Source organism: Rhipicephalus sanguineus, chromosome 2, assembly GCF_013339695.2.
Source record: "Rhipicephalus sanguineus isolate Rsan-2018 chromosome 2, BIME_Rsan_1.4, whole genome shotgun sequence".
Lineage (NCBI taxonomy): Eukaryota > Metazoa > Arthropoda > Arachnida > Ixodida > Ixodidae > Rhipicephalus > Rhipicephalus sanguineus.
In genome coordinates this window covers 203469066-203489270 of record NC_051177.1, presented here as the reverse complement: position 1 = coordinate 203489270, position 20205 = coordinate 203469066, and the positions used below count along the sequence as shown (strand labels likewise).

Here is a 20205-nt window from a genome sequence, read left to right as displayed (position 1 = left end):
AGAACGACTGCTAGACATATGAGGCATACTGCATAGCACAGGAGAGATCTATCTGTGTTAGCGCTCCGTCTGTGTCCTTATCACAGAAAGGAACAATTTCTGCAGCATGTTTTCACTGTCATTTATGTATGAAGTGCACGGCTTCTGTTTATTTTCGTGTGTGTACAGTGCTCATGCACATAAACACTACAATTTAGAGCTACGTAATGCTCACACTTTTTTGTAATGCACACACTGTCTTTAGTTCATGTCGTGTAGAAATAATTTCAATGCGAACACTTACATCAGAGCCAACGCTAACTTTAGCAGCCAGATTTGTAGCAACATGATGCGATTACCTCGAGTAACTACACATACCAGTCGTCATGCTAAAAGTTTTGATGTCGCATTTCACTCCGTGAGCCTTGCACACTATATTTAAACAATTCTGGCATGGTCTTAATGTAACCCACATCCCGTTTCCACACATTTAAGAAGTGTGAAAATAAATATGCACCAGAAGTGTGGAGCAAGAACATTTAGAAGGTGAAACTCCCGTCAGTGCGGGCAACCAGATAGTGTCACAAAAATAGTATGTGCCAACGAAGGCACATGCTGTCGAAAGTTGTGGGTCCCTAAATTCATTGTGTGATACAAGCTGACAATGAAATGCATCCAGAAAAGAGTAGTATGAGTGACTGTCACTTGTGCATTTCATTGCCAAATCTGTGGCCAATCAGAAACTGGAACATGTGCATTTATGCACGCTATGTGATGCGCCTTTTGCACCTGCTATGTCACACTGGCACACAAGAGATGTGTGTGCAGTTGTGGCCAGATACTTAAAGCATCAGGCAGCTCTGCTGTCAGGCAAATATTTGATTGCACCATCAGCCACTTGAATTCTTTTCTATTGAAGAGGCATGAAACGATGTGAGACAAGAACCTATGACTGCAAACGGCCTGCGGTGACCTAAAGAATACGTCATAATAAAAAAAAAGTGCCACTTCTGTGTAAGTGGACGTTTTACATGACTTTTGACATTGCAGTTTTCACTGCTAGTACATACATGAAATCAGCAGAGGATCCCTCTACCTCATAGACTGAGTGTCTATATTGAGTGGAAATTCAATCTCTTTTCATTTCTGTCTTTACGAAAATAGCATCTTGCTAGCTTTGGGCCACAGTGGTTTATGTAAATGTGTTTCAAGCTCCTAATCAAGTGCTCATTATTGACCATGGTCATAGAACAAAATTACTTCCAGTAGATCATGCTCAGTAAATTCGTGCAAACACGTATTTGCTCACATCTGACCAAGCTGTTGTATGCCTTATGAAAATGTGGTCACAAACAGTTCCCAACAAAAACGAAAACACACTTTATAGCAAAAAGTAAGGTGCTGTGAAATTTAGGACATAACACAGTGCATTGAAGAGATGAAACGAATTTATCAAGAAGGAACAGCTTTTTACAGATTGAGGTACGTTAGTGATGCATATTATTCCAATCAGAAAGCTGTTTCACATTTTGGCACCATGAAATGCTATGCAGTGTGGCCACCAAGAACATTATCATTTGTTCTGAGCAAAATCAAATTGTTGTGCAATGCAATGAGCGCCACTTCATTTGTTTTGTGATCGTTTCTTGTTTCACTGAGCAAAGTTTCGTAGCATTATCACATAAGGATAGCTGAATCTCTGTTGTCTTTTTTCTGTCCGGTATTGAGCAGCGCCACCTATGTCGAGAAGACAGTGGCGCCCTCCCTCAGCACCCCAGGGCACATCTGGGGCCACCGGCAGCCCAAAGCGCCTGCAAGGTGTCGAGCTGGCAGCAGAGGTGGCACATGTCGTGAGGCCACTTGCACACCGTATCCTTTCACAGAAAGTGTAGCTGTCAAGTACTATTGCACAAAATCACAGAGTGGTGTTGGGTATGCAATAAGCCTCTTGAAACTGTGGAGTAAAATAGTGAAGGTGAGGCCCACCAGTGGGAAGACAGATGCTGCTGCCGTCATCGTGAAGTTGCATAAGGAATCACATGGACACAGCTGCTGCGTTGGCCACAATGTAACTAAAGGAGTAGAACTGTAATGACTGACTTTAACTCTTTCGTTACCGTGGGAAAATGTGCCACTTTTTGTAGGTTTTTGTAATTATTTTTTGTAGTAGACATTATCATTGTTACAGTGTCATGCTATATATCAATAGAAAGCTAAATAAATGTACTTTCTAATGATATTACTTTTAGAAAGAAATATTTGGGTGTAACAAGTAATAATATTCATGAAAAACAAGATTTATTGAAAATTGCATAGAACATTTCTAATGCGGTGCTTATAACACAAAATCAGAAAAAAAGAAAAATAATCTGAAATATACAAAATGTTTTCAAGTCAATGGTCTATAAAAGAAGAAAGTTTGAGCTGCCTAGCTCATAAATCATACGAGTTACAAAATTTTTTTTTCTGCCTAGTGGAAACTGCCTTGTTCCATCTAGTGCCGCAATTATATTTTTTCCCTCTACAAATTTTTCAAACAGAACAATGCAATGAATGTTACTAAATAAATAGATAAATGAGCTGTTGAACCATGGGCATTTTAAAAAATTGTGCTGAATAGGAACTCGGGAAAAAAATCTCAAACACGAAACATAACTCTGAACACGGCACCAAAACAGCGTAAGGTATGACTTTACCATAAAAAAAAAATTGTAAATGTGTAATCAACAAATATAGCTTCACATTACAATGTCTAATAGTAGCCACAAGATCTAGAACCTATCTCAAAGCTCTAAGTTGTGAAAAAATTCAATTCCTAAGGTTGGCGTGGTACTGGGCAAAACATTTCTGGCTGTAGTGAAGCACAAGCAAACATTGCAGGTTTTGCAGATGACATTTGTTTTATGGTCTAGTTTGTTGTCCTCATAGCACTTCTTGCATCTTCTCCACTTCTCCAATCTATATGGCTTGTGCTGGATGGACCTGGTTTGAGGAGGTGTGGGAACCTGTGGCCTCTCCTCAAGATCGAGAAGTTGCTGGGCGAGCTCCATTCGGAAAGCCAGCTGGTCAAAGTTTGATGGTCTTAGCAGCTCAGATGCTCCGACATGCTGCTGGCGATGAGCTTGAAAAATGACATAGCTGTTGACACAAGCAATGTCAGCTGAGTGGAAAAACAGAGTTTTCCACCATCGGACGCATTTGATGAGCACGTTATACGATGCAATCATTTGGTCGGACTTGTCGACACCAAGCATACCAGCATTGTATTCATCAACGAGCTTTGGCTTTTGCACAGATATTTCCTGCCACTTCCCATCTTTTTTCACCTGCCGCTTTGCAATCACATGGTTGTTGGCTGTATGGATGGTGCTCATCATGTTCACTACTCGCCAATCCTTCCACTGCAGGTACAAAACGCCACTTTCTCTCAACCAACGAATGTTTCCTCTTTCAGCCTTCTTTTCCCAGCTGTGTCTTTCATCTGTTGCGGAAATCCATGGCGATCCTTCCTTGTTGTGCCGCAAGCCAGCGTACACCTTTTCAGCAAATGCAGGAACAGAGCTGTGGACGTGTAAAAATTGTCCATATAGATATGGTAGCCCTGGTCCAGATATGGCTCACACAGCTTTGTAACGACGTTAAAAGCTAAGCCATTGGCGCTTGCTTTCTCTCGCTTGCCCGTGTACACATAAAATTGTATGGTGTAGCCTGTCTGAGGGTCAGCAAGCACCCACAACTTATACCCCCACTTCACAACTTTGTATTTGATATATTGGCGAATTCCCGATCGTGCTTTCGACTTTACCATCCTTTTATCCACCGAAAGGCTTTTCCATGGCTGGAAAAATTTCGCTGAATGCTCATTCATGTGCTCAAGCAGCCAAGAAATTTTATCCAACTTTCGTCCGCTTTCTTCGTCAGGGTCCGAGACATGGATCATACCCAGAAGAGCAAAAAAACGCGTTCTCGACGTTATTTTGGGAGGAACGAAACCCGGAAACAAGGAGCCTTCTGCTCCAGTAGAGATGTAGCCGTGGCAGCTCGACGATGCCCATATAGATCAGCAGGCCAATGAATTTCATCATCTCTGCGGCCGTCACTTCTTTCCGCGAACCATCAGCCTTGGCATAGGACTGCTTCTTCAGGATTTGCGTCTACGCATATTTATTTGTGTTCACACAAATCCTATTTACTACCTCTGCTGTGAAAAACATCACAAAAACGTCGATCGCTTTTGTGAGCCGCTTTGCTTCACTGCGCAGCACCATTCCGAGGTCAAGGCCTGGTTCTCTTCTTGGGCTAAACGTTCTGGGCTGATGGCAGCAGATCTCCACCATATACTGTAGAGACACTGTAAATAAGAGATATAATATTGCCAACATCCTTACGACATCTCAAGCGGCCTAAAAAATCTGTAACCTGAGAAGTGTTAAAAAACTAAACTTACCGCCGAACAGCTGACGACGATCCGGGCTGGTTTTGCGAATCTCCATCTTCAGAACTAAAATCCGATGATCCGATATTATCCTCAGAGTCATTGCTGCTAGAAACAGCAGAAAATCAATTGCAGATGCGACAGAATCGCCAGAAAGACGTCGTTCACGCGAGGGTCCGGCGGCCGGATCGTCTGCCATCTTCGTAAACAAAACAAGCGAACTGCGCACTTTGAAACGGCGATAAAAATCGCCGCCGCGCGGATAGAAAAACAAACTACACAGGAAATGGAAGATTAGTGCTTAGAAAATGCGCTGGATGGCGCAGCTAGTCCATAGGTGCGCCGGTATTTTTAAATTTTCGCGCGGCGCGTATGGGTCACTGGTGACCCAAGTTCTACACTCAAACCTCGTTATAACGAACACAGATATAACGAATTATTGCTTATAACGAAGTAAATGAAGAATAGTCTTGTCATAACTACAGTGTTACAAATAAACGTTTATAACGAATTTTCGGATACAACAAAGTTATTTTCGTGGCAGATGCGACTTTGTTATAATGAGGTTTGAGTGTATAGGCGCGATAACGAAAGAGTTAATGATGCTGTGCATGTCTTATACCTTTGTTACACAGACAGCCTGAACCTCAGTTAGAGTAACCGTGGTTCGCTTATGTTACACGGTATGCAAAACCACAGTTATGCCGCTAACTGCGGTTGTAGCAAACCGAGCTTGGCGACCACGGTTTGGCAGTTAACCGAGAAAATGGCGGCCTCCATGGAGGACGTGTGTACTCCGCGAGCGTTCGTGAAAAACGAACAAATTGTCCTACACGAACAATTTGCGTCATCTACGGAGCACCTCAAGGAATGCGAAAGTGGACGCGGCAATAACAGCCGAGTTGAACGCCGGGCGGCCGCCAGACGCAGAGCCATTCACGCCAAAGCAAGTCCGCTTTAACCGAGAACGCTTGTGCGTCATGTAACATCGGCGAACCGTGGTTGGCGCTAACCGTGGTTCAACACGGTTAACCATGGTTGGTCGTAACTGCGGTTAACTTGCCTGTGTAACAAGGGTATGAGTTGTACTGTGGTTTCCAAAGCAGCCACAATAAATACCGAGACATCGAGGGATTCAGAGAACTGTATGATCCTCATGAAGGTTTACCGCGTTTACCGCGTTCATTAGCTACTATGTAATGAAAGTTTTTTTTTAATAACCAATGGCCATGTCGCAACATATGGACACAAAGTGGCCGTGCATTGCTTTTTGTGAAGAGAGAGCATGTGTGTAGCATTCCGTGCTCTCTGAGTTCATGCAAGACCGTTAATTTGACGGCGAAAGCCTCCCTTGCATTGAAGACATTAAAGAAATTTCCAGGAGGGCCCCAACAAGGTGCTTCAACTGAGTGCAGGCAGACAAACTAATAAAAATTGCACCACATTTTTCCTTTGAGCACATTTATACTAATACATTTTCTTTCCTATTCAATGCTGCAAAGAATGCATTCTCATTAAGTTTTACGGAAAACATATTGAAGTTTGTTATTGCAGTCTTTTGTAATGCATACAGATGCTGGTTGCCCTGTCATACCGGCTAACCCTCATGAATATTTCTTAAACTCTGTGAATTCGTATACATTCAACATTTTTGTGAATGTGGTTCCAATTTTTATAAAATGTAAGGTCTGTTCAGTCTCTTAAACGTAGGGCAGATGAAGATTGCTAAGAAATGCACACAGAAAGAAACCGTGATGGTATCCATGCCACACTCTTGTTGCAGAGTGTGGCACTGTACTTCAGAGAGGTGCTTGCTTCAAGGAAACTTATTGAGACAAGTTGGTGATGAAAGCCAGATTGGCAGCAACAGAATTGCTGAAACAAGTTGATGTGATCTGAAAATAATGTGTTGCTTGGCATTCTATAGCATAACGGCTTTGTTGCTGCTTGTATATGCTGCACGTGTAGGTAGATCATCCTTAATAAGGTGTATGTGTGTGCGCTCGCATCAAATTTGAGTGAACTGCTTGTTATCCGCCTTCTTCTCCTTGTCTCAGGGAATTAGTGCGGATTTTAAGGTTCACAGATCGGCATGTATACCTTCTGAAAGCTTCTTTTACAAACGAAAGAAGCTGAAGGAATTGAAAGACATTTTGTTGTTGCTAGGCGCAACCTTATGAATCCAAGGAAAGCGTAGGGTGGTGTTATTTGTAATTCTTAATTGAAGTGTTGTTAATTACAATGTAGGAGCAAATGATAGTGGAAGAATGAACATCTTGCCACCTGTAGAGATTGAACCAACAACTTTTGCACTGCGTGTCCAGTGCATTACGAGTGACCTATACTATAGCAGCCGTAGTTTCCCCTGTTTAGAATTTCTGCGTGTGCAACCCTTGGAGTGTTAGTAAGCACTGCACAACTAATAAAATTAAAATGACAATTCTTGCACCTGTTCAGTAAAGCTTGACATTTGTGCTGAGACGATACACACACCAATTTTCTCACTTGCTTGGAGGAAGCGTAGATTGATCGCCAGTAAATGTGACAAGCATGCTGAAATTTGCTGAAGCCTTGACTGTCGTGCGACTCCAGTATCGGCTGTTGGTCTGTGCGGCCGCTCCTCTTGGACCCCGTGGCTGATGGCGGCTGGTCTAGATGTGGCCAGGTAGGTTGCTGGTGGCCCAAATTGCGGGGTGACTGTCTTCATAATGTACGGAGTTAGAATGGTCAGTGGGACCTGTGTTTGATTCCCAGTCTTGTCAAGAAGAGTGAAGTAATGCTTTTAAGCCGAGCTTTGGGTATTCATTTCGTTGTGGCACTCACTTGAATGCCTTGAACAGGATACTGCCATTCTGTGAGCCTTCGAACACCTTTTTAAGGTTACCGTCTTCGTTGTAGACGTATTCTTAGCATGCCAAACAATTAAGAGCAAAAGTAATTATGATAACTAGTGCACATGGTACCAGTTCATCAGCCTACAGAAACTTAAAAATACAGTGGAACCTCAATTATACGTCCCACGGTTTTACAACTACCCTCATTTTACGACGAATCAGCTTGGTCCCGGCAAAACCCCCACAAAGTTATTTATTAAAAGCCTCAGTTATACGACACAATTTTGAGCCGACCCTCATTTTACAACGACTCTTGGATACCATAAAAAAAATCACTTTTTTTACTCGTATCTAACGCCTACCAAATATTCGCACGTGCAGAATAAAAGCTTATGTGCCCCTAAGTTGACGATTACAAAAAAAAGAGAGATAGACAGGTATAGTATGCCTTCTTAGAATGGAAAATTTATTCTCCAGGCAGTTCATGTGCTTCTATGATCCAATTTTCCTGGCTTCAAGATCTCCTTCGGATATCCCACGTCCATATCCCAGGGCCATTGCCTAGACAAGCTCAACCTACACGGAGTAGGTTTAGATAGTCAGTCAGTCAGTCAGTCAGTCAGTTTATTTTCCTTAAAGACCCCCTGGGGGGTATTACATAGGGGGTGGGATAAACATGTTCACATAACAAATATATTAAGTAATACATGGGTTACAATTCTGTACATTTCTTCGTATTTTTACAAAACATACATATAAATTAACACACTTAAACTTTATTGAAAACAAAATCATACTCGGAGGCTACTTGACAGAATATGGTCAGTTACGTGTTGTGCAAATAAAGATGGACATGTTATGTCGACAATGGCAGGAGGGAGGTCGTTCCAGTCTTTTGCCGTGCGGAGAAAAAATGATGCTGAAAATGTTGATGTTCGAGCACGCATTAGTGAAACCTGCAGTGGGTGGCTTGTCGTGAGCGATATACGCGCTGCGGGTTTGATGTAACATGGTTCATGCAGATGGGAACTGTGAAAGAATTTATGGTAGAGACAAGGTGAAGAAATGCGCCGACGCACAGCGAGCGATGGAAGATTGGATAATGCTTTTAGTGACGTAACGCTGATGTCGTATGAATACGAAGAATGAATGAAGCGAGCTGCACGGTTCTGAACTGATTCTATTGCGTTGATGAGGTATGCTTGATGCGGATCCCAAATAGCGGATGCATATTCTAACTTAGGTCGTACAAGTGATGTGTAGGCAAGTAATCTTACGTGATACGGAGCACTTTTGAGGTGACGTTTTAAAAAGCCTAAAGTTTTATTAGTCGATAAAATGATGTTTTGAATATGCGTACGCCAGATCAAGTCACTAGTTACAGTGACACCGAGGTATTTCTAAGAGTTAGTCGATTCCAGGTGCTGGCTGTTAATTGTGTATGGGAACTGGAGCCGATTACCGCTGCGTGTGAATGACATAGTTTTGCATTTAGTTACGTTTAATGTCATTAGCCAGTCGGTGCACCACTGGTAAATGTTTGCAAGATCATTCTGTAAAGTTATCTGGTCAAAATTGGTTAGAATGGTTCGGTAGATAACGCAGTCATCTGCGAACATACGTATGGTACTAATTACATGCAAGGGTAAGTCGTTTATATAGATTAAAAATAGTAGCGGGCCCAGAACGGACCCTTGTGGTACACCGGATGTTACTGGAACAGGATTAGATAGGTGGTTATTTACAACGACGTTATGTGATCGATTAGTAAGGAACTCGGTTATCCATTTTAAGACGGTGGGATGTAAATTTAGTCGGGCAAGTTTAGCAAGCAATCGTTGGTGAGGCACCTTATCAAACGCTTTAGCGTAATCAAGAAAAATAGTGTCAGTCTGCACGTTAGTATCGAGATTGGCATGAATGTCATGTAAGAAAGCTGCCAGCTGCGTTTCACACGACAACCCCTTGCGGAAGCCGTGTTGTGAAGGATGAAAGAAGTGATTGATGTCAAGAAAATTTATTACGTGTGAGTAGATGACATGCTCCATGATTTTGCAGGGGACGCTTGTTAGTGAGATTGGGCGGTAGTTTAGTGGAGAGCTTTTATCACCTGACTTGTAGACCGGAACGACCTTCCCTATCTTCCAGCCACATGGAATGTCTCCTGAAGAAAGTGACTCGACAAGCTCATCTTCAAGGTCCGGATATTTTCACATTTACACCCTGCGGAAAGTTTCTCCTGGTCGACATGTAACTGAAGATCTCCCCCCTTTGCTTGTGGCACTTGCAGTCACAGGCCTAGAGCACGCAAAAAGAATGCGACGCAGCTATCTTCAGTGTGCTAAATGGCTTTCCCTTGATGTGAGCATTCATAATAACAGCGGCACATCACCAGTTGCACTTCACGAGGGAACAAATACGACATGCACAGCTCAGTCATGCACGAAATTATTCTACTCAAACTTGCAACAAAATGTGCTCCATCAGCATTATGTGATGGTGGTGACACTGTGTCCGACTCTTCTGACGGGAGACTGCTGCCAGCACGGTTTCGGTTTCGTTTTTGCATGCTGGATTTGTTGGAAAGATGCATGTTGGGATGAATTCAATATTTTTTTTTAAGTTGAGAATAAAGATTTGCTCACACCTTCTCCAAATTAATGCTTAGCTGTCATTTTCAAAACTAATTTAATCTACCTTCCTTGGAGAAGTGCAGGGTCGTACCATGGGCTTATTCAAGCAACGTGTACCCGTTTTTTGGGCAGGGCTGGGTGTCACTGCGTATTCTTAGTTTTTCGATTATGTGACACCCGGATTATACGAAGGTTTTGCATGGTCCCCTCATAGCCGTATAATCAGGATTCCACTGTACTAGTACAAGCAAAATAAGACTTACCTTCGGCTTGAAATTTTTGCAGCTCTGGATGCCACATTTCACTCTCCTGCTGCGATGTACATTATCATGAAACGTGAGACGTAGCGAGCGGCCGCTTGGTGCAGCCTTATCCGTGTTTTAGGCCATGCCTCGCTCAACACCAGCCAATGCAAGCTTAGCAGACACATATATTCAGTTAAACCACAATATAACGAAATTCTCGGTATAACAAAGTATTTGAGTTTTTATAACTCTATGTGCAGAGAACATAACTACACACTGTGTGGTTAAATTGGTTAAATATCTTGCATTGCGCATCATCGTCATCATCATCATTTATTAACCCTCAAGGACCCTAAACAGGGCATTACATAAGGGGGGGGGGTTACAAGGTTGAAATGAGACATGGTTCAGCAAATGCCAAAAAAAAAAAGTTTCCTACTACAGCATGCTTCGCATTCCCATTTGCCGTGTCAGTGCCTGATTCCGTGTGTTTGTTATTGCCGCGTGTCAGTTGACATTTTTCAAAACTCACATGGCCCCCTTGCAACGGCCGGCCTAAAAGCCCAGATGAAAGTGTGTCGGATTTGCTATAATCTGCTACTGCCATCTATTTGAATGGCTGCCGTAACAGACGCCAGCATTGCAAACCATTTTCAGGCTGTTTTAGGTCCTGATTTCTTCCAGTGCATGCTAATGTTCTATCATCATGCTTAGAGGCTCGAGACATAAAGTAATTCAACACTTTCTGACTTCGTTTGTCATTGAAACCATGTTTCCAGGATAGGCATTTTAGGGGCGAAGCACCTTAGGGTCTTGGCGTGTCGGCGTGCATCGTCGTCTGCTGTTGTGATGGTCCATTTGCTTGAGCGCAAGAGAAGGCGCCACCACCTCGGCATTTGCTGTTTGGCGAGAGAGAGCGAACGGCGCACGTTGACTATGGAAACGCTCTTTCTCGGATGAATCGGTGCATTGAGTTTGAGTGCTATGCCTAATTTGGCATTTGCACGGCAGGAAGGTTTGCATGGCGGCCTATTCGACATTGGACTCAGCGGTCTCCTTTTGTTGTGTTTGTGCCACAGGCTGAAGACTCTAAATTCCTTGTGAAATGCTCGCAAAAGGTTCAACAGTATGCGTGCGAGCATGTCTCAACAAATCGCCGCAGAAGATAGGCAAAAAGTTAGGGAAAAAATGTAATTCTGCATGATGCCTTCACATTCCTATGGACAGTTTCTGTCCGGTGTGCCCTCTCGCCACACTTCACCAACAGGGGAAAGCATGGCACTGCAAGTTTGGAAAAATGTCTGTTAATAAGTGTGAGTGGCTGGCATCTGCATGACAAGGCTAGCATCTCGCAAGCAATCCCGAGTGGCGAGAAAAAGGGCATTGCTGCTTGTTGGGGATATCACATAGCTCATTCCAAGTGATGCTGAACTTGAAAGAAGTTATTCTCTGGCGGGCTGGACTCTGAAGAGTAGAATAAGTTCCCAGCAAAAGCAATCGGATCTAACAGGCTCATTTACCACAAGTAATTTTTTTTTTTTCGGTAAGGGCACTTCTGCAACAAATGTTAAGCAGCCAGCCAACATTTTTTTCAAGCTGCTCACCGTTACCGGCCACTCAGCTATCAGTTTTATTAAGTTATGTGGATGTCCTGTGGTAAAGGTGACTTGCAAGACTTTCCTAGCTGTTGTAGTAGTGACAATGCAGTGGGCCTTTCTCACTGTACCAAACCGCATCCACAGTTTGCAGGTTCTGTCACGGACACGTGCTTCCCTGCAGCCACGTGAGCGGCTGGAGTTGAGTCGTCGTCTGCTGCAGCTGACGCTCTACGTGGTGCGGTCTCCATTCTACGAGCGCATCTCCCAACGCCGCATTTCTCTCGCCCTTCGAGCACTCGGCGACTCCGTGCCCCTCCTCGGCTGGATCACCAGTAAGTCACTCGGTTCACACCACTCTTCCATTGTATCATAATGACCATAGTATTACTGACCATTGCTAACAATGACCATAGTGTTATTGATTCTTTCTCCCCCCCCCCATTATGTAGTACCCTGAAAGGTGTTTTTAACAGACAGTCAATGGCAATGATGACATGCCATCTTACTGTTAGTACTTTCCCAGAACCTGTGCTTTCTAACATAGAGGTGCTGGTCTTGCGCAGCAGACTGCATGGTTCATAGCAGCTGTAACAAACAATAACCTTTTTGACCCTTGAATGTCGAAATTTTGTCAGAATGACCCGAAGAATACTCAATTTTATTGAGCCCTTAAAACTTTGTTTTCAGCTAAGTTTAGTCAATATCATTAGGGCACAGTATGTTCCCTAACAATATTGCTGCCGCAAGAATGGTGCAGGCAGAATTTCTAGCCAGTGCAGTGTGATTGGCACCTTTTTCCCTTTCCCTGGCACGAAGCCATGCTGTTTACAGTTGTTGGTTGTGGTTTGCTTGCCCAGCCATTTTCATACGTCATTTTTTCATGTTATTCCTTGTGTGGTAGGTAAAACATTAGACATGTGGGCACTATATTTTGTTTTCAAGCTATCAAACAAGGTTGCTTTAGCATGTGAAAATGCATGGCGTAAGCCTTGGGAGTCGCCTAGAAAAGCCTTGAATTAGTTGTACAAAGGCTGTAACAAATCATGGTCACCATAGTCATCGTAATCTGTTTTACTCTGAAGGGCCCTTGGTGAGGAACTAAGTGAAGAGATGGAAAGCAAGAAGGGAAAAGAATAAACTGTTGCGGCACATAACAAGATTGCACTTTCTCTAAGTAGTACGAGTCAGTAGCAGCAGATCAGTGAGAAGTATCACAGGAAAAAAGACTTTAAAAAAAAAACAAGGTATAACATTTAAGTTGGCCTGTTGTCCTAACTTGGTTATGTTAGAGAGCACAACTCAAGCAGCCACAAGCAGTGCTTGTCTGCGTCTTTCTTGTGCCATTTTCAACGCCGTATTCCCCTAAGATGCCTCAGTTACGATGTGAAATTCACTTCTGAAGATTTGAGATTATTATAATGTTAAAATACAAGCGGGCTGTGCAAGCTTTGCATGGCAACATTGTATCAGCTGAACTCCATGAGAGAGCCCGCACACCCCATCTAGAATGCATTTTGCGCGAAAAAAACACGAACACGAAGGGAAGGACTATCAAACGAGCGCTCGTGTTCGTGTTTTTGTCGCGCAAAATGCATTCTGGAATGCAATACCAACTTGCCCAACGCTCACTACTACTACTACTACTACTACTACACCCTATCTCTTGAGTATCTGATGTAACACAAAAGCTGGACAGTGCCATCATAGCTGGTCCCTTCATTCTGTCTCTCTGCACGCTTAGCGTTGAAGGTTGCGTTCGCTCAGACTTTAGGAGACACAGCACAGTGCATTTGCTCATTTCTGTATTCATTGTTCATCAAGCCAGCATTGCAACTGCAAGTGCCTCATACTCATCAAATGACTTCTTTTCATGTTTGCCTGTCATTACACCTTACTCGTTGATATAATTAGTAGGAAGATATGTTTTCTGCAATCTACAGGGCTGATAAAAATACGAACCGTACTCTGTGTTTCTCTGTAATGCATGGCTATCGTCATCATTGCACTGCCTTTCGGGAGAAACTGCTATTTTTCTTTTTTACATTGCCTCGGCCATTAATTACTGCTCATTAGTTGAGAAACTGAGAGCTAAAATTCTGTTGTGAGATTTCTGACTGAGAGCGCTGCGCACATAGATTCATGATGATACCCTGAATTGCGTGGTACATCCCCGCTTTGGTGTTTATTACCAAACACTTGTTGTGCTGAGCATTCTTACATTGCTGAGATTGTTTGTGTGCATGTGCACAAATGCTATCGTAAGACATGAAGACACGGACACAGTGCCGAATAGCTGCAGCGGCTCTGTCATTACCGTATTTTCTTGCGTATAACCCGCCGCTGCATGTACCGTATTTTCCGATGCATAATTTGCACCTCTGTATAAGACACACCCCCTACTTTTGATGACGTTCGCGAAAAAAAAATTATTTATAAGATGCACCTCTGTATAAGACCCGTCTTTTTTTAACTTTGTCAACATGATAAAACACAACGATACACGCAGAGTACATTCATTGCAAAATACATAGTCACACACAGCACTGAATATCTGTAAGCAGCAGTATAAAACTTGTAAATAACACTGTCTTAAGTTGCAGAAAACCAATATTTATTCCAATGGATTCGAAAAACACATCCTCCGGCGCACTGTTAAAAGTTCTTCCACCTCGGTTGGCAGCATCACTCGGTTGCTGTTGTTGGCCTCTGAGTACAGTCGAGCCCGACTATATCGAACCCGTTTATATCAAATTATCCCGTATATCGAACAATTTCTAAACACGGTAAATTTACATTGAGAATATATAGCAAAAGTTACTGTTACATCGAATGAAAATAGCAACGACAACCGATATATCAAACTCCATGCGCCTCAAAAGTGCCCCAGCAAGTTGGCTTTCCCTCGCGGTGGCGGGGAAAACTGCCGGCGCCACCCTAGAAAGAGTGGTTTAGACCCGGTTGTGCACGGGCGACACCCCCCTGCAAGAAATCATCCTGGCCCGCTCGCAGCGCTCACAGCCAATCAGAGGCTGTCGTGCTTTCTCCGAGGCGCGGAGGCGGTAGAAGTGAGCGCCAATTTTTCTTTCTTTATGCTTGTGTGCCTGCTGCTGCCTGTTTTCCTCGAGTCCTCATTCAGCGTGGTCCGTGCTGGTGGTGTTGCCTGTTGGTGCTCTGTGAACTTTATTGGCGCGCTGTCATCATGGCTTGTGCAAAGAGGCAGAATTTGCCGTTCGCCGCGAAACTCGAAATCATAAATCGGGTCGAGCGCGGTGATAAGAAGTCCGACGTCGCCGCCGCGTACAAAATTCCAAGGAGCACCTGGAATTTCCAAGGAGCTGGCAGAGTTCCCGGGAGCTATTGACGGATCGACATTCGACGAGTTCGTCAGTGCGGACGATGATGTCGCCATCATGGGTGAGCTACAAGATGAGGACTACGTTGCAGACGTCGTGCCGACCACGAGCCAAAGCGACAGCAATAGGGAAATTGATGATGGCCCATTGCCTACATCCTCCGAAGTGATTAGTGCACTTGCATTGGTCCGGCGCTATTGCGTGAATGTGGAAGGTTGCGGCCTCAGCTGCTCCGACTCGTTGGACAACGTGGAGGCGTGCGTGCTGTCGCAGGTAGCGAAGTCATTGACACAGAAGAAAATCCAGGACTATTTTGTTCCAAAGTAGGGCACGCAAGTAAGCCACCATATTAATAAAGTACTTTTCTTATTGTTATGTGCCTTTGTGTCAAAATCCTATAGCGGGCCTATATCGAATTATGCCATATATCGAACTAATAAACGTTTTTTGGCGAGTTCGATATACCCGGGTTCGACTGTAACTCTTTATGCGGCGTTGCAAGCACCTTGAAGCACATAGTTGGCGTTCGTTGCCTCTGGGGCATTTTCAGGCTTGGCAGAAACACAAACAACGATTGCACCGCACGGTTAACACCTACGCACACGCATACAAAGCGTAAATGGCGACCGGAAGCCGGAAGCTGCGACTACTGCTGGACTGCAGCGGTCTCACACGAAAACTGATGATGATGATGATGATAATGAAGTGATGTTTTTGTTTTTGCCTTTTCATGTATTGCCTTGATTCCGTGGGATTAATGCTTTGTCTAAGAACAAACAATTCGAACAGTACAATAGTGTGCGTGACGGTGGTGGCTTTTTATTGTGGCTCTTTATCTCTGTCATCGTCGCACTGCTTGAACAGCATGTAGCTGACATCTAAGACGAACACCCGCTTCATTGCTATAACAGAATTATACATATTGTTATGAATGCTCTTGCACTGAATTTATCGTACTCTCGAATAAAGTATGGACATAATGGTCTCGCAGCGTCGCTTCACTTTTTGCATATACGTATACTAGCAAAAATATTGGAAAAAATGTTGCGTCTTATACACCGGAAAATACGGTAATCTACACCCACAACTACAAACCGCAGAGAAATAAAAATGAGAAAAGATCCCCAGCATAGTGCCGTTATGCTACCTTCCTTCAATTACTCTAAATCAGTGCCGTGACACCACATGCACATCGAAAGTGCGCATAAAGCACTCACCCCAACATTGGCCCCGAGTGTTGTGTATATTTTGTGTGGGTTATAAGCGAGGAAATACCGCATGTGCATTCTTGTGTCCTCATCTGTGTGTACTCCCAGTAGTTATTACTAATGACTCCACACCAACGAGTCCCATTTCAAAACTGTGTACATACTGCACATTTTGCCATGTGCAGGGCCACTGGCTGACTACATTCCCGAGTGGCAAAACACCTACTGCCACAACTGGGCCTCCTAGGGCACGACCCATGGACACCTGTGACCTAAACAACATAAGCAACAATGCCACCTAAACAACAATGCCCAAGGCAGCCACTTGCACGACAGTGTAGCACTCTGTGGTGAACGGAACTACCGTAGCCCCATGTTCTCTAGGGTTTGTCATCGTGGAGCCACCCACTACTTGAACAGCTTGGTGACATCGTGAATGAACAGCCATTACCAGCGGTGTTTCGTTTGTGCTCGGAGTGACTCTGCAGTTGTTATTTACTACTCCGTCGTTGTTATCACGCTGCCCTTGATAAAGGTGCAGCTTTTCACGTCTTCGTCAGGTATGAAGATAGCAAGTAATTAGATCAGAATGTACTTGAGTGATTTTTAGTTGCACAGGACGTTGTCTTAATTTACAGCATTACGCCTGGTGTTGCATATAATTGTGCCAGATGGTGTGTTTGTTACACATTCAATTAGTTGTACAACAACGATGGTTATTGATGCTGCTAATTTTACTGAAATTGATTTGATGTCTGTAGAGTCGATTGAAGATAGGCAACATGTCAAAACCAGCATGGCGTGTACCCTATGCTAGACTGTGAGAAATACCACGGTGGTATCACTGTGGTACTACTTTCTTAGTGGTATCACCTGCTTAGTGATGTCTGCATGGTGTTAATGTTTTCTGAACTCTTTGAACGCTGCCGTGCATATAGCTTCTTTATTTAAACAATCGCCATTCTCTCTGCCATACTTGTTTTCGGCGATGCCGGCTAGCAGCTGCTCGTATTAAACAGTTTCCACAAACCAGCTGTTTGACACCATGAACTTAGGCAGTGAGCTAGTAAGAATCATCTACGAGAAGCATATTTGCTACATACATTTTTTAATGGGCAAGTTTGGGGTTTGTGCCCTGGTCTGGGAATTTGTCTATAAAAGGTGTGAAGAAGCTCTAGCAATTCTGTATGCATTTGCACAAGCTCTTCTATGCAGAAGAATCTCACTTTCTTTTGCTCGAAGATAGATTTCTCGAAAGCACCATTTTATGTGAACTTGTTTTGGTGTGTCTTATTCTTGGTTTTCTTCTCGTCGGGGTTCTACTTGGGAAGTTAGGCACCAAGTGCTGTTGCTTTCTCGCTTTCATTGACTTCTATTAGTTCAATTCTGGTGGGACCAATTGGTCTGTTGACTTACATTAGCTAGGTTTTTGCGGGACCAATGAAATTGGTCAAATTTACTTGCAGGTTGAAATGAAGAAATGGTCGGCAAAAAAGATGAAGCACACCACAGATTTATTTGGCAGTGTATTTGCCCAGTTGTAATATGTCCCTGCTTCATATTCGTACTTACAGAATTTGGGCTCAAAAGCAGAAAGCTAACTTAGTGATTAAATTACATTAGAGCTCCTTAACAGAGTAAAAATGGAATGCACGCACAATTTTGGGGAAATGAAATGAATCCCTCTGGCAGTGAGAAAGAAGTGAAATTGGTAGACTTTACCTTAGTGAAACGGAAATTTTTTGTCAAATATCTGTTGTCATCACTTTCAGCCAGAACTTTATCGCTGTCTACGGAGAACCACAACATGTTGTCCTTTATAGAGACCTGACACGTTTAATATTCTGCATTTGTCAAACGACTCTGCAACAATTGCAAACTTGGCATGGCCCCTCACGAAGACTAACCACTCTGTTAAGTTCGTCCGGTGATGCACATGATGCTCGGAAACATGCATTGTGACTTGTTGCTGCTGCATTTGTAAAATAACGGATCGTGCAAATGAACTTTTCTAATTGCTTGCATAATGAAAGCACCACATGGTCATTGCCATGCTATGCTCATTCTCTTGCCATCCATGGTCTTCGTCTAATAAGTGGAGACAGTGTGGTCAGGCAATCCAGACTGTCTCCAATGGTAGGATGTTACAAGCTCCACAAACTGTTTTTGTTTCGTATTGCATGTCACCGTGCCGGAAATTATCAGACGAAAAGAGGCATACATTACGATAACAGTTTAAATAACGGAAGTCTGTTATATTATCGTTTCACCGCTTCTGGTTCTTCTTGCTTAGTAGGAGTGCGCTTAACTGGGCTGGTTGGTACATGATTGAGACATGAGCAAACAGCGTTGAAACACAGGACGGAGAACGGCAGACACAAGCACTGATGTGTCTGTCGTTTTTCTCCGTCCCGTGTTTAGTGCTGTTTACTCACGTCTCATTCTTGCTTAGTCATCTTGAATTTGCTTTGTGAAGTGTCATTTCTGTGACCACTGTGATTGTTAGTATGGCGAGCTCATAATACACCTGATGAAAGTTTTATGAACAAGCATCTAGATATTGCAAACTGACTATAATAAAAAAATCAAGGTCACTGTACTTCATAGTGCAGCGAATGGCTCATTGCCCAAGCTTGTGGGACGCTACAGCGATTGTTCTAAAGATGATGTGTTCAATTTGTGCTTGTCTTTTTCCAGAAACATCATGCAGGCTTGCTTGCTGTTTCGTAGAAAAAAATTCATCACTACACATTGCTGCAGTTGTTTGCTGTATTGTCCTTTGCAAACTCCTAGCTGACCTCTAAAATAGGGCCAGTTAAATGCTGTATGGAAAAGAAAATTTATGTATTACTGAACGAAAAGAATGCCACAGAGAAGTCGTTGGCTATTTGAATTAGGTAAACATAAGGAAACCTTTGACTTCATAATGATTGAGTACTGCATTTCAAAGCAAAGATTCGAGACGCAAATGACACGGATTTTGTTGCAAAAAATGAAAAACCAATATTGAGACTTTCGCCACACATCAGCCTTCGACACACAGACGGCTGTGAAACTCTCCTTAAGGGGACATGGCTCGTGGCGATGAAAAAAACGACGAAAAGAAATCGATTTTTAAATTTTGCGATTTTCGTTGTCTACATATTATTGCGCACCTGACAGCAAGAAAATCTGCTCGTAATGACAGGCCGTCAAGCAAACAAATATATTTATTCGTAGCAGCGCTTTGTTTTGCTTACGAAAACGGCACCCTTTTGCGTTGCTCGGTTCGCCTTAACCACTCATCGGAACCCAGACATCGTGGTCTCGTTTGAAATGGCATCTTTTCGTCTTGCTTTCCCGCCAAAAACGAACCGTCAACGTTGCCTCAGACAAAAGCAAGCGGAAGAACCGTGCTGTATTATTGGTCCATAGTTGTCACGTGACTGAACGGCAGCTTGTGATTGGAGTGCGGGGAGTGACAACACAGGTGATCAAGCGCGCGCGGGCTCAAACACGCGTGCATTGGCAAACAATTGCCAATGCACGCACGAGGCTGTAGCGCGTGCCAGCGCACGTGGTTTTGTCTGCGTTACGCCAAGCTAGGACAGCATACGGCAGCCCGGGCCCCTAAAGTGCTCTGCACGTATCATCATCAAGGTGGTCGAAGAACAAGACGAAGAAGGCTTCTCCTTGGCGCGAGCCCGCGCACTGCACGTATCATCATCAAGGCGGTCGAAGAACAAGACGAAGAAGACTTCTTGGCGCGAGCGCGCGCTCGATGTGTTACAGATGGCTATGGTAGGTTTTAGAAAGCGGACGGTCGCCAATGGAAGTACGGACAAAGCCCAGTGCAAAAGCTGCTTCGCATCTAAAATTCAGGTCCCAGCAGGAATCGAACCCAAGCATTCTGCGTTGCAGTCGGGTATTCTACCGCAGAG

General features: G+C 43.6%; 1 protein-coding gene and 1 long non-coding RNA gene across 2 annotated transcripts in view; one reads left to right on the top strand and one right to left on the bottom strand.

Moving 5' to 3' along the window:
- The window catches only part of LOC119384008 (peroxisomal membrane protein PEX16), a 39573-nt gene extending 21045 nt beyond the window's left edge, over nt 1-18528 (top strand). The window contains exons 5-8 of the mRNA XM_037652289.2: nt 1711-1848; nt 7007-7079; nt 11869-12056; nt 16471-18528. Of these exons, the coding sequence (XP_037508217.1) occupies nt 1711-1848; nt 7007-7079; nt 11869-12056; nt 16471-16532 (461 nt within the window). The 3' untranslated portion in view covers nt 16533-18528. The remainder of the gene's footprint in view (nt 1-1710; nt 1849-7006; nt 7080-11868; nt 12057-16470) is intronic.
- On the bottom strand, nt 2256-4601 carry LOC125757293 (uncharacterized). The gene is made up of 2 exons (XR_007415221.1): nt 4427-4601; nt 2256-4330 (listed from the first exon to the last, which is right to left on the bottom strand). It is a non-coding gene; the product is annotated as an uncharacterized LOC125757293 (long non-coding RNA).
- Nucleotides 18529-20205: the final 1677 nt, after the last annotated feature.